Here is a 14,541-nt window from a genome sequence, read left to right on the forward strand (position 1 = left end):
CCACCGTCATTACAACACCCTCAACCACGACAGACCAGACATGAGCCATCCCTGGACACTTTACCTAGGTACCTAACCTAGCTAGGCACATACCTGCGATGTAGATTACGATCTTTACGTTTCTTATGTTTTTTACGTTTACTTCTCCTTTTTTTACGTCTGATGTTTTTTTTCTTTCTTTTTCTTTTTTACGTCTTTGCTTTTTGATTATTATGTACCTACCTACCTACCTACTCTATCAGTAGGTATGATTTCATCATCATCACCAACCGACCCCTACATGTCATGTCATGATAGATATAACAAAAATGAAATGAAATGAAATGACAATGAAAATCAAGAATGAAAATGCCACAAAGAAAGCAGAGAAAAAGAAAAAAAAAAGAAATGGATAGAAGATCTAGAAAAGATATATATATATATAAAATAAAATAAAAAAGGGATAGGAGGAGAGGATAGAGGGAGGGAGGTACATGCATACATACATACATACCGCCGTTAGGTAACAATACTATGTATCTTCTTCTGCTGCTGCTGCTGTTGCTGCTACCTAACCTAGGTACATACATACTATTAACTACTACTCTTACCATGATGAATATTATTGGCATGCCACCCAGGTAGGTACATAGTAAGTAATAAGTAATAAGTAATAAGTAATAAGTAATAAGTAATAAATAGGCCATCACTGAACATCATTGAAGTTGTAGGTATGATGCGTTAGTCTGTTGTGTACATACCTACCTACCTAGTAAGCATATAAAATCAAGTAGCCCAGGTAGTGACTGACTACCTAGTAACTAGCAAGTGAGGGGCCAGAGTCACCATTCCATGATGTAACAAAAGCACTTGTAATAAGTGGTATAGCTTACCTAAAGTAAGTAGTCTAGAGGTATGTAGCCATCTAACCTAGGCCCCTACATAAGTAGTAGGCAAGTTGAGATCAAAAACTCCCAAACTCCCATGCCTGCGAGAGCTCTCTCCATGAGAGAAAGAGCCGGGTATCTTTGAGTAATCTCCCCCAATGCAAATAACTACCGTTTCATTCATTCATTCTTCCCCAACCCCCTTCGTCAAGGTTCCAAATTTCACAACTTTCCCTATCCCTTCCCCCTTCCCCTCTCCTATCCGAACCAACAACGAACGCATCGACCCATTTCTCGTCCGCAGTTACAATGGGGGGACGACTATAGCGTCGTCAATGAACCCATTGTACGTCGCACCCCGATCCGGGTGCATTGACGGCAAATTGGGTGGGGCAGAGCCGATGATATCAGCCCCGTGGTGTTTGCGGGCCCATTCCCTGAGGTCTGCTCTTACCACTGAATTCTTCTGCCTGTAGTGTATCTTCTTGGCACCCCTCGCCACGAAGTTCGCAAGTACCGAGTCGGGGAACACCTCCGTTGAGACGTCGATGCATTTCAAGTTGGGAAAGCGGTCGAAAATACCGGACATGACTTCGTCGAACAGCTTGTGTTGGTGCAGATTATCCGAGGAGAACCCTGTCAGGCTCAGGAACGTGATGGCCTCGCTCTTGAACCAATCCAGTTTTTTAGATTGAGCAGGGTCGAAGAGTGCTGCGAGTGGAAGGGGTCTGACGTCCAACTCTCGCAAGGTACCGGATTCCATACTAGGCCGAACTAGATACTCGAATTCGGAATCAGATAGCCTTCTCAGAGAAAGTAGTGATAATTTCTCAAGTTTCCGAAACTGCGGGATCTTTAGGGGGGAGGGGTTGGAAGTCATCGATGGCGGAGAGTTAGTAACGCCGGAATGAACATGGAGTCCCAAGCGCTCAGTAATCTCGCCGATTCTACTCTCCTCCAAATGCAATTCGCGTAGGTCTTCGGGGGGCGTTACTTCTACTTCCATTTTTGGTAGTGGTCTTGGCATCGAAGCATGACCTCCGATGAATATGCTTCGTAGCTTTGGACAGCCATGCAATAGCTTTCTGGGGTCGTACCTCAAGTAGTCAAACCAGACCACCTCAACGTTAGGCGCTAGGTCTACGAAGTCAGACTAGATATGCATCGTTAGAAGTGTATCACAATGATATAGATCAAGTCAACTTACCATGCTCAAATAGGTCACTGGATCGTTGAGTAGAGAGGTCTGTCTAAGGACTTTATAGCATGAAACCCGAACCACCTTGAGGCTTTCCAACTTTGGCCAACCATCATACCATTGCCAAAGTGCATTGTCTTGCCTGCACTCCGGGATTTCGAATATGGAGAGTTCTTGCAATGACCCAGCACATGCGTTGACTAATCTAGTCAAGACACTAGTATCAAGCCGTAGTCCACGGCCCAAGTAAAGAACCGTGAGGGAAAGAGGCATTTTAAGGCTCAGGTTCTGTATTGGCCTACCAAAGTGTTGGTGTTGCTCTCTGGCCTTGAGTATCTTGAGGGACTGGGAGAGGGACAAGATTTTTGAAAGCTCTGTTTTCTGCATAAAGAAATAAAGGCCATCAATATAGAGCTCGTGGATGGCACCATTTGCGTAACGAGCATATCTTTCTAGTGCTTTGCTGCTGGGCGCAGCAAGCGACCTGAAAGGGTTGTACGACTGAACACTCCATAGATCTCGTGCATCGCGCGTAGTCAAAGCGGCTTTCCAAGTGCGAGAAACCCTCAAAGAACGGCTATAACTACAGTTAATAAGTCATTTAAAATATGCAACGGCAGGTACATACCATAACGTCTTGAAGTCCAAAAGCTTGAATATGTGCCGCACAAGTTCAATGGGAAGAATAGTGATAGGATCAAAAAACACGGCCAGTGCTTTGATCTTATTACACTGGCTGTGTAGTTTCTGTACAGCATTATCAGCTATCTTTGGGCCATTTATAATGAATGCACATACTTACAGGCAGCATAACATGATTTGGGTTCTTCCTTTGGACAAGTTCAATGCCTTGTTTATATGTCAAGTAGGCAAGTACTGGGTTCTGCTTCAGGCGGAGGATCTTTCCTAGACGCAAGTAGGCCTAAGAGGAGTCGTTAGTGATTTAGTGCACATATCAACGGCATGGTGGTCAATAAAACCTTTGGTTCTCGTGGGCAGAGATTGACCATCTTTGCTGCCAATGAAAGACATAGTTGAACTTGATTTTGTTGCTCATACGTAGCAATGAGGCAATCAATGGAATCCACGTGAACTTGATTGTCACAGCGTTTAGAAGACGCCGACAACTTTGACAAGCCGTCCTTGAGGCTACTCTGGGAGATGCTCGCCAGGATATCGTCTGCAATACATGGCTCCTTTTCGATGGCAACGCCGCACATGCACAAATTCATGGCCTAGTGAAGAAACCGTAGTGTTAGTTGATAGCCCTAGATCAAGGTGGGAGAATAAATAAACTCACTTGCAAGAAGGCCTTTTCTGCATGACGGTATTTTTTCTGCTCATAAAACTTTTGTCCCCTCTTGAGAATCGCAGCAGAGGCACGAGTAGCTCGGGTTGGTGCAAGGGCAGCCATGGTACAAGTGGGCTTGTATCTGTAATAAGGGAGAATGCTTGGGGGGTGGGGGGGAAGAAGGTCAAGAAGAAACGATTGGATGTGTTAACAGAAAGATATGGACAAATGAAAATCGGGAAACGATCGTTCCTGGTGAAGATTGAAAACTGAACGAACGAAAGAAAGCCCTCCAAGTTCACGTCATGGAAAACGCAGGACAAGAAGGTACCTCGAGATCGTATTTCCTCCAAGTTATATCGCCGTGGATGTCAATTGCGATTGTCGCCGTGAGAAGTGTGGTGGTAATGAGAAACGAAGATTGAATAAAAAAAAAAATAAAAAAAGTGTTGTCGATTGAAAGGTTTAAATTAACACAGCTACGCGTTGTAGAATCACATATCGCCAACCTAGACGCGTAAAGTAGGTAGGTACGCTAGGTACCTCAACACTGTGCACTTACGGGTTTGGCGGGGTAGCGGGGCAAGCGGGGGGTCTAGTCTAGGGTGACATGTGCAGCCGCAGGTGTTAAGGAAACAACGATTGAGATTGCCGAGCGCATGATAGGTTAGATCAATATATTTACTGTTTGCTACTATTACTGATGCAGTAAATTGGCAGGACCAGGCAGGTAAAGATAGATACAGGTATGTACCTGCCTAAGTGCATAATATATAGGTACAATACAATACATAATTAGCATTTAGGTAATAGGTACTTATTCCTTCTCGTCAGTTGGATCAACCAACGACATATCTATATCTATATCTATATCTCACCTTCACCAAACACCACAAACCTCCATAGCCAACATCAGGTATGTATTCTTAGAGCATCATCTCATCTGCTTGCTCACTTGCTTGCTCACTTGCTTGCTCGCCTACCTAACCTTATTCTGCTCCATTAGTAAAGGATCATTATACGCTGTACCTACCTACTTCAATGTTAGTAAGTACAATACCTTAGGTAAGCTTTATACGTCTACACACATACTACATATGTATGTACACATACATCGCCGCATGTCTACATAGTACATATTATACATACTGTACTAGGTACTACCTACCCTGAGTAAGTAGATACATACATGACAAGGAGCACTCGATGAGTAATGCTCAATGTTTCAAGGTTTAAATGTTGTGATTAACATACATATGTACGCATGCCCGCCTAGTAACACATGTAATAGTACCGTAGCAACAACTAACCTATATAGACATCTGGATGCAAGAAAACTATAGATAAACCGAAGTAGCATAGAAGGAGGAAACCAAGAAAGAAGCAAGAAAGTCGGATCATACCTAAACATACATACCTCCCCAGGTAGTATACATCGATAGCAGCTTGAATCCTACCTATATGTAGGTTATCTTATAGTCAATCTACCTTACCAACTTACCCAAAGCACCCTACCTACCTAGTCAAACAATTGAACCCCGTCAACCGTCTAGCATACATACATACATATTCTATTTTAGTTAGGTTAGGTTAGGTTAGGTCCCCTTCATCTCGACCTTCGCATTCCCAACATGTTATGGATGTGAACACGCTTGATCGTTGCCTAACTTGGCGCATCGCATCGCATCGCATCGCAGGGCGTAAAAACCTGGCCAAAGCGAGGATTTTCAAATCTAACATATTCGATGTAACTTTACCTAGGCATGTAAGATATAATCGGGGGCCAAAAATCATAAGATATGGTATTTTCAATACCCTAGGTAGGTAATTAGGTAATAATCTAACTAAGGTTTTAACAAAAGAACAAGGTAGACTGCCTACCTAGGGTATATGATATCTAGAGGCACAGTTAGCTACAATCACACCCTATCTAGATAGCCAGGAATCTATATAACCTATCTGGGTTTGTAAGCCTGTCAAAAAGGATCGCGATTAGGATACGGCCTGGGTAGGTAAGTAGTGTAGGTAACAGATGCGGCACAGACATCGCGGGGGCGGAAACTCGTGATCTTTGGTAATGGGCGTACATAGTTGAAACGTACTTTTGAATTTAGGTAGGTGGGTAGTTACTGTACATCCCTACTGGTTACCTAGGCAGAATCAGAATCACCAGATTGATGCCTACCACCAGGTAGACATAATTCGGACATTCTTTCCAAGTTTGACGCGACAACATAATTATAGCAAAGCAGCCCAAACCGTGCCCGCCGTATCTCAATCGCAATACGAGGTGATGATGATGACGACAACGAAGACACCAACTTACCCATACAACCGGACCGGGAAGCTCCATTTCTACTGCCGTGCCGGCCGTATAACAGGATGAGGCACTGTAGGTGATACGGAAGGAAGCGTATGGAGTCAGAGCCAGCTACTTAGCTCCGCTACGGGGCTTGAAGGATGTCAATATCCCTACCGCTCCTCTTTTGGGTTCTTACTACTCCCCCCTCTGTCTCTTCAAAGCGTATTTGTCGTTCGTGATCGCCGCGGGTGGGTAATAATATTTGTGCATATCGTGCGTAAAATGGGTCAAACCCACCATCTAGTGTTGTTAGCAAGTAGGCGCAGTAGTAAAGACCCAAAATCCCATCCTCTAAATTCAGATTGAGTCGTGGGTGCCATCAGCCAAAGAGGCTGGATGACGCGACTCAGGATGGGGAACGGGGAATGGTGAAAGTTCAGCATATCCCAAACCTGGTTCTCTCTTTCCCCGCGAATGGATGCCTTGTTGCTCTGTGGATCATCCCCTCAAAATCTTTGGCTGTTCCTCTGGGTGTGGGAATCTCCGTGGCGTTAAGAGATATCGCCTTAAGTATCTTTGTAGGAATAAAATTCCTTGCCTACCGAAAACGCCGCCATGCCATCCTTTGTCAGCAGCTACCCCCGTTCCGCTCCGGATGACAAGAATAAGGCGCACCCTCAGGGCGGTGGCGGAAGTCAATGTAACCCCGACTGTCAGTCGGCCGAATGTCGAAGGAGTCCGTAAAGCCTCTAAAAGAGCTGATTAGATTGCCATACGTAAGGAAGGGCCCATATCTTTCTCTACCGAGAATCTCTTTCTCCCCCCTCCTTCACAAGCCACCAGACCTCTCTTACCCTGCCCCTTGCAGGATCGTTCAGCCTCCAAAGTGTCCACATTTAACTCGGGGCTGTCGGGGTTACTCATGGATGATTCCAAAGATGTTCGCAGCTGCTGGCGAACTCTAGTAAGACCCAGTGGATAGATGTAATACGATTGGCATTGATAGTGGGCAGATGTAGTTAAACGTGGATTCCAGTCAGCATTGCCGTCTTAAATCTCTTGTTAAGTACCTTTCCGGGTTCACAATTCGGTTTACGAACAACATTATAGTAGGTACCTACTATTAACGTGCTTTCAGTTGGCCTCAGCAACGTGAATTGCCAACCTACCCAACTAGGTAGATACTCCGCTTTAACTCGGGGTGTGCGGTACATAGATGATGGGCAGTAAGCCACGGCTGATATATGCTGTGTACCCAACACCTCGCGCCAAACGGCGTCAGAGGCGTCTGAATTGGCGTCTATGGTAGCCACGTGGAACAGCTGTGGTAGAACTGGAACAAGGCGGATAGTGGTGGGTGCCAATTAGGAACTATGGGTAAGAATTCTCTCCTTTTTTTTGTTCTGGTATTTTTGTTTTTTTCTCCGATGTGCAGGAGACAAGTCGCACGACCGCTTATCTCAGTTGGATGACGGGTGTCATGATGGTGTGCGGCACTACATTTAGACTGGTCAGCTTTTCTGGACCATGCCGTAATTCCGCATCAATATAGTTGTACATCGGGACTTTACGTCTGAGACTGCGGGTTGATGTAGGGTCCATACTAGTTAGTGTAGGTGCATGTATGTAGTATGTATGCAGTTCGACTACACACATGCACAATGCCACATGTGCACTAATTCATACGATGTACAATACATATATGTATACGGTATGTGCGGTATGTGCCGGTTACAAAGTATCAGCCTATTAGATTGATGCCTGGGTAGATGGTGAGGTGGTTGGTTGAAAGTAGATTTGGCTTGATGCTCAAAGAGGCAGCCGGGAAATGCCCCAAAGCGGGAAAGATGCGGAATAAACAGAGAATTGACTTTTTCTGGAAAGACTAAATACTACTAGTAGTACCTACCCCTGTTAGTCGGGATTATTTTTAGTCGACCAATGGCAGGAGCCCTCTTTGACAACTGCGGAATACGGATCTCGCTTTCCAGCTGTCCAGCTGTCCAGCTTTACCAGCTTCTTTTTTTTTTTTTTTTCTTATACGCTTCTTATCAGCTCACCCAAGCCCCACCTGGAGCTGAAATTCTAGATCTATGTATATACCTTAGTAGGTACGAGGAAGATATTTACATTTTTGTAATATTCGGGTATGTAAGTCATTTCACATGACGTATAGCCAAAAGTGCAAGTCGCTTTGACCTTATAAAGGACAGCAGCCACTAATATACTCGGCCAAATTCTCGGGTAGGTTACACGCTATCGTACCTACATATGTATGTACTAACCTATGTAGGCATTGTACATAGGCAATACGCAGTACTCAGTGCATATGTATTGTACGTCGTAGGTACATATGTAGTTCCTATTGCCTGGGTACCTAGTACTATGTACCTAAGGTTACTACCTACCTACTAGGTAGTACTAAGTATGTCAAATGTGTACATATATGTGAATGTACATATAGTTCGAACTCTCTGGTTAGACGACCATGACTGGTTCGGCATGCGGTAGTGCTCACCCAGGCACGTTTTTACTCTTATTACTTGTGGGAGGGCGGGGTCTACTGCTGGCCTATCAGCACATGCGATGCTGATTTGCCGTGCATCCGTACATGCACCTTTAGCTGCCTACCTAGCACCTATCTAAGGTCGGGATACTGATGGAGGTTTTAATGACTGCCCAGGTGAACTACTAATGCTAGGTACATATCTACAGCTGTACATGCATACGATTTTGGATGGGTGGCCTCATCTGCGAGGCTGGCGAGGCTATCTTGCTCACCACTGTGTTGGGGGCCAAATCACAACCACTTGCCTACCTACTTACCTATCATGTAGCAATCAACATACAGAGCGCAATAAGCTTCGTCATATTCAAATCATTCATCCCTCCTGGTTCTGGCTTAGAAATCCATATATTTATCATCATGCCGTTATAACAAAACACCTTCAGGACTCTGGCCAATACCAGCTCAGTTTCCCAAGTTACTGTACTTAGCAATCGGATCGATTCAGCCAGCTAGTGTCATCGTTTATAGAAACAAAGTTGCAGATATGGCAATATACTAGGTATACATACTACCTACCTACATATGTAGTACCGTAGATTTGTCACTGATATATGTACCCATGTACCTACTTGTTACTAGATAGTACATAGTGCACATGTAAGTATTAGAAATCGGCAGCTGCTTATTCATTAAGAGTATGACAGGTACCGAGGTAGGTAGGTACTACTAGGTTAGGTAATTCTCAGCTAAATAATCAATGTGAATTGAGTGACTTTCTATCTGATCTATCTGATTCGCAACGTCCCATTGGTGTGTATCCTCCCCGGGCATGCGCCTCTTTCCTCCTCTCTATGCTCGCTGGGAGTTCTAATCTAGATAGTAATGTCTAATCTTTCTTCGTAGCCAGACGAAGCGTAGAATAATGTTGCTGTTGGTGTAGAAATAAACGGTAGGAATCTACCTGGTAAGTAGGGTCTTCAGAACCGACCACCTGGTCCAGCCAGCAAGCGCAATATCAGTTCGCCCTTCCTTCCCAATATTCCAAATTCTAGCTCAGCTAGTGATGGTCTCAACAGAAAATAGCAAAATGTTAGAAATACAAGGCCAATGCTTCCTGCGCATGGATTGGCCGTTGCCGACTTGACGTGAAAATGAGCTGTCCTGCAGATGAATGTGAATAAACTCGACGAGAGAAGAGGGGATTTTGCAAAAGAAAAAGCCGAAGAAGAAGCCACCCAAGAGACCCGAAAAATAAAAGATGCGCAACCCCCAATGCCAAAATCGGAAAGCCTGTCCTAAAGAAGATCCCTCTTTCCCATCCAATTATTATTTCCTCCTAAACAACGCCTGGTATATCCCGCCCATTCCTCAATGGAATCCCAAAAAAGAAAAAGAAAACAACCCTCAAGAAGAACATGTTTAGCCCAATTGCTGCCGTGACATCCATCGTTTTCCGTGAAATGATCGTTCCAAGTATGTCGTAATGTTAAGTGACTAAGGGATCAGAACCACATTAATCTCATCTCTTTGATATCCCCCTGTCTCTAATGCAAGAAAATTTCCCTTGCCAACGCTATGCTGCATCAACCAAAAAAAAAAAGGGTAGTGAAACAAACAGTGAGGATGCTTGACGAAAGCATACTCAATAATCAAGGAAATGTGGCTGCCGAGGGTGACAACAGCCAAAGAACAGGGTAGGTCGTCGATTGGGGTCATTAATGTGTGGAATATCCTATTTCGTTCCATCCTTGCGTCTTCGATAACTCGATGCGTGTACCATGGCATTTGCGACATCCATTCGGTACCAGATCGCATGACAGGGTGCCGAAGGGTCCAATTGCTTTACTGGGGGACGGAGGGGGCCGAGGTTGACACGATATGGTCTTCGCCTACGAGTAGCAAGGATAGCTGCGAAGGCCGGCGGGACGGCGATAACTGTTTTGGTTTGGGTCTGGAGTGGAGGTAGGAAACCCAATCCCTGAATTCGAACATCGACAATGGCGGAGAATGCCATGCACAGCAGCCCATTACCGAAGACAAGACTTTTCATCGGCGTTGACGATAGGAGCTATCCGTGGAATGGCCACTATGATATCCGGAGTCAGAATATGTTTGCCCCCCAGCATACGCACCATAGCTGGCTGATGCGTGCTTCGAACAAGCGTATCCTACTAGTATTGTACGGGTAGTGACGCCATGCCCTGACTGGCCGTATGCTGGGCATCGATCTACCGCATGCTGATAGTAGAGGCAGCGGCAGGCAGAGTATCGCTCAACCAATTGGTAGCACATGATGAGAGATAGTAGGGGTTCGAGACGACGACAATGTGTGGATCAATGGTTCCCAAAGTAAGGCAGCAAAGAAGATAGAATATCTAAGTTGACAAGGGGTTGGTGTGTAAGTGTGAGGTATATGAATAAGTGTTTCTCTGATTGTGTTGGCCTTGATCCAATATCTCTTTGGTATGTAAGTGCTCACGAAGAAGAATGAAGTGTAAAAGATAGCACGAACTAGATAGCAGTGGCAAAGGAAATGGTATAGAAATAGGAAGTCGACTTAGACCTAGAGGACGCAAAAGGAAAGGATCGGGAAGTGAATGTGTTCAGGTGACTGATGAGTCGACAGAACTCTTGCTGCGACTTATGGCGCGCAGGAGACATCGTAGCCTTATAGGGTTTGCAGCCTGGACATGTTCCGCGTGCCCTCAAGAGCGAGCGACAGGGAAGAGAGAAGAGAGGCAGCAATGACGGAAGAAAAGCTGACTGAATGTATCGGGGTCGACTAAGTCCGTATCTCTAACTTGCATACTGATATGCAGGACGACGGGACGTGGACCTGAACATACTGAGATCCATATGGTACTGTACATACAACATTGAATACATAAGGAAAGGCGGCGCAGGGGTAAAGGGGGCCGGCAGGTGCCTTGCCACGATGAGCAAATGCGCAGCCATGGATTTGGTAGGTATGGTATTGCGGGATGTTATCTGTGAGAGGGCGAAGGAGGAGGGTGAAAAGGTGAAGGTATCCATATGAGAATAGAAAATAAGAATAGGAACAGGTACATGTCGTCCGGAAACGACCCGCCCAGGCCCAGTGAACTAGTGTAAGTGTAAGCAGGCGACGAAGAGTAACACATGAGGTCCTAACTAAGCCATTAAGGTCCTGAGGTCCTGAGGTACCTGGCCTGCAACCTCTACTTTTCTCGTTTCCTGGGCAGTCAGGTGAAGCGATTGAGAGTGGAGTCACTCAAGCTTAGTTCACTGTATTCTGCTGGTGTCTAAGCCAGGGGGTGTCTGCTCCAGGGCTATGTTGAATACATATAGCAATTAGCAGTTATTAGTAGTTTATAGTAATAGTAAGAGGATACATTGTATACGTGCAGGTATTATAGTATGTAGGTAACAGTTTGAAATGATGGGAGGGAGTATGTTTAGTGTAAGATTGATGAGTTAAGAAAATTAAGGTCAATTATGGTCGTGGTTGGTCATTTTTGTATGACAAAAAAGCCTAACGGATTTTTGATTTATTTTAATTTTTTTCTTTCTTTTTTGTTAATTCTGTTATTCTTCTTTCTTTTTTTCTTTTTTTTCTTTTGGTTTAACCTCACTCGCATTCGGAGCAAGAAATCAAATTGGGGAATGGAGTCGGGGGATGAGCCGACCTTTCCTAGGTACCAACCATGTTCCCTTATCCCCTGTCCTGTCCCCTGTTCTCTGGTCCTGGTCCCTGCAGGGCTGATCCAAGGACATAGTTAGTACTTAGTCTACCTAGGGTAGGTACTACTAGGAGGTAGGTAGGCTTGTACCTAGCGCAGGGAGTTTAGGTCGCAAGTAAGGATCGATCCATTCATAGATAGCTGGAGCATCTAATGTCGTAATGAAGGCTTACACATCCATGTTATGTACCCAACATCATCATTTTGGTTTCTATACATACGAACTTGAACATGCCTTACTTTAACAAAAACAACCGGTGCCGCGAGTGCCGGCCCTTCATATAAGTCAAATGGTAGCATCAGTGCTCTAATTAGGTATATTCAAATCTGCTATATGGTCATGGTATACGCATGCCACGCTATACGCATCTATGGATGCTGACATCTTGTAGGAAGCAACAAAAACGGCCTACAACTAACCAACGGATACTGTGCCTTTCTACAACATCCGACAGTGACGGATTCGAAGGCAGAAACCGATTGCTCATCTGTCCAAGTTCTGTATTTGGCTTGAAGATATCCATGTCGAATGATTGGGGTCGGTTCTGGAGCTTCCCAGATGTACTGCCAACAGCCGATAATCAGGAGTGCTTACATGGTACGGTATATGGGAGACAGTTCGAATAATAGCAACAGGCAAACTGGCCAAGATATATGTGATGCTTACGATACCTTAAGCGCTTATAACTTCCGGCGGCCAAGATTAAAGGGAGGTTTGGTATAAGAAAATGCCCTCCAAGGAATATTCTCGACACGCCAACATAGTCGTACTGGGCCTTGAATAGGTCTATTCAGAACTAGGTAAATGATGTAGTGACTGTGCCTACGGTCTACCTAGTAGGCGAATTCTAAGCTTCTATTTTAGTTGGTACATACATGCGTACGCATCCAGGGGTTGGCCTGGAGCGTGACGGACCGTACCTAGAGTCATATATGTATACATAGTAACTCAATGTGCGAAAAGCCGGGACGCCGACTTACAATCGCGACCTCGCCACCTTAAACCGAGCATCGGCAGGAGCACCGGCCGCATCTTCTAGAAGCGTGCCGAATGTGTGCCGAATGTGTGCTGTGAGGCTTTCAAGGGTTAGTCTTTACCAACGAGAAATACAAGAAATGACCTCCCAATAAATGATAGAAGGTAGTGTTGTCAACGATGTACGACCCATTCGGATGGCTTGGGTCGGCTCTTGTAACAGCTATTGTAACGCTCGTGCGTTGGGATATAAGCGGATTTAATCATTGCGACGTTGGTGTTAGTGGTCTGGCGTTAGGCGCCGGAACGGCTGGATATTAGTGCCGTGAACTATTCTTACCGGGCTATCGAACGTGGGTGGTCAGCAAACGTCAAATCCTACATACCTACGTAGGTATGCATAGTAGAATCATTGATAATATACAATGCCATTGTAGTATTCTGTATCGCGTCTTGCAATTTGACCTCGGCACGGAAAGTGAGTCAATTAGGAACATCAAGTCTTTAGATATGATCTTGAATCGAAGCTGACGAACAATTCGCGTCTATGCATCCATATGTGACGATTGGCTGTAGTACGCACGTGTGTATTAACTAGCTACATGCTCGTGCCTACTGACTTAGGTAGGTACCTACATACGTCCATAGTAGTATACTATGTATCAGCTTTTCTGCCAATACACAGACGCTTAAGTGGGTGATCTATAAAATATTTAGTACGAAGTTATATATACCTAGTACCTAACATACACATAAACGTGGGTTTCTTCACTTTCCCATAGTAGGTGATCGTGATCAGTAATACGACTTTATTGCTGGTGAGGTCTCCAGGATGATGACGGAATTTTCCTTCCCGGTGCCCTGGAGACGGCGCACTGATAGATTGGAACCGACCGCTTGTCACACCCATGTTAGGCTATTCTTGCCACTTGAATGTTCGTATCTGGAAAGCCTGGGTAGTATCGTGAGGATACATACTATGTATGTAGTAGGTAGGATATTACTATGTAAATCATAGTTATAACTATCTAGGTGATGATCGGAGCTTTTGCAGTGTATTAGCCTTTATCAGTCTCTGTATTGTTACTTGAATCATTCAAGTTCAATGTTGACTCATTATGTAATACCAAATACTGTAGTATATGTACTGTACATAGTACCCTACCTAGGGTACTAGGTAGGCTCCTGGTAATATCCATAGCAAGTCCCGTAATCCTACTCGTAATACCTCAAGAAGCTGTAATGGGTGTTCGTAGCACGGCCCAATAAACTATTAGGTAGGTACTACACAGGCATCATGTATGTGGATGCAGTCTTACATAAACTTGGACCTTGAACTTGCCTTAATGGGCATTACATGTATGTAAGTACCTACTTAGAAGTGCACATCATTGATCGTAGTTACCTACAATGGTCCTACATTAATAGTATGTAAGCTTGAACCTTGAACCATCACGGAAGTTAATCCATTCAAGAAGCTTCGTTCCATCATGGGTGTCCCTCTTTCTTCTGCAACCACCCACCATGCATCCATGTCTCAGATCCACTTGATAGGCATGTATGTATGTCTGATATGTAGTCATGTTCATACTACTGGTAGTATATACCTAATAGCTACAGTGCAATGCCTAGAGATCGCTAGTACCCAGTACCTAGTACGTTTTAAGTTCAAGTTGCTTT

General features: G+C 44.6%; 3 protein-coding genes across 3 annotated transcripts; all 3 read right to left on the reverse strand.

Annotated features, from left to right (window-relative positions):
• Positions 1–88: 88 nt before the first annotated feature.
• On the reverse strand, positions 89–533 carry GGS25DRAFT_363154 (uncharacterized protein). The gene has a single exon (XM_049258144.1). The coding sequence runs from the start codon at positions 489–491 to the stop codon at positions 231–233; it is 261 nt and encodes an 86-aa protein (XP_049114591.1). The 5' UTR covers positions 492–533; the 3' UTR covers positions 89–230.
• A 277-nt stretch (positions 534–810) lies between these two features.
• Positions 811–3,810, reverse strand: GGS25DRAFT_498655 (uncharacterized protein). Its single transcript, XM_049261723.1, has 6 exons — positions 3,365–3,810; positions 3,045–3,299; positions 2,867–2,986; positions 2,693–2,811; positions 2,074–2,641; positions 811–2,019 (listed from the first exon to the last, which is right to left on the reverse strand). Exons 1-6 carry the CDS (start codon positions 3,476–3,478, stop codon positions 1,171–1,173), a joined length of 2,025 nt encoding a protein of 674 aa, XP_049114592.1. The 5' UTR covers positions 3,479–3,810; the 3' UTR covers positions 811–1,170.
• A 6,088-nt stretch (positions 3,811–9,898) lies between these two features.
• Positions 9,899–10,216, reverse strand: GGS25DRAFT_523603 (uncharacterized protein; the record flags this gene model as incomplete). The annotated part of the gene is made up of 1 exon (XM_049264454.1): positions 9,899–10,216. The coding sequence occupies one exon, from the start codon at positions 10,214–10,216 to the stop codon at positions 9,899–9,901; it is 318 nt and encodes a 105-aa protein (XP_049114593.1).
• Positions 10,217–14,541: the final 4,325 nt, after the last annotated feature.

The sequence above is a fragment of the Hypoxylon fragiforme genome (assembly GCF_022984875.1).
Source record: "Hypoxylon fragiforme strain CBS 206.31 chromosome Unknown GGS25scaffold_7, whole genome shotgun sequence".
Lineage (NCBI taxonomy): Eukaryota > Fungi > Ascomycota > Sordariomycetes > Xylariales > Hypoxylaceae > Hypoxylon > Hypoxylon fragiforme.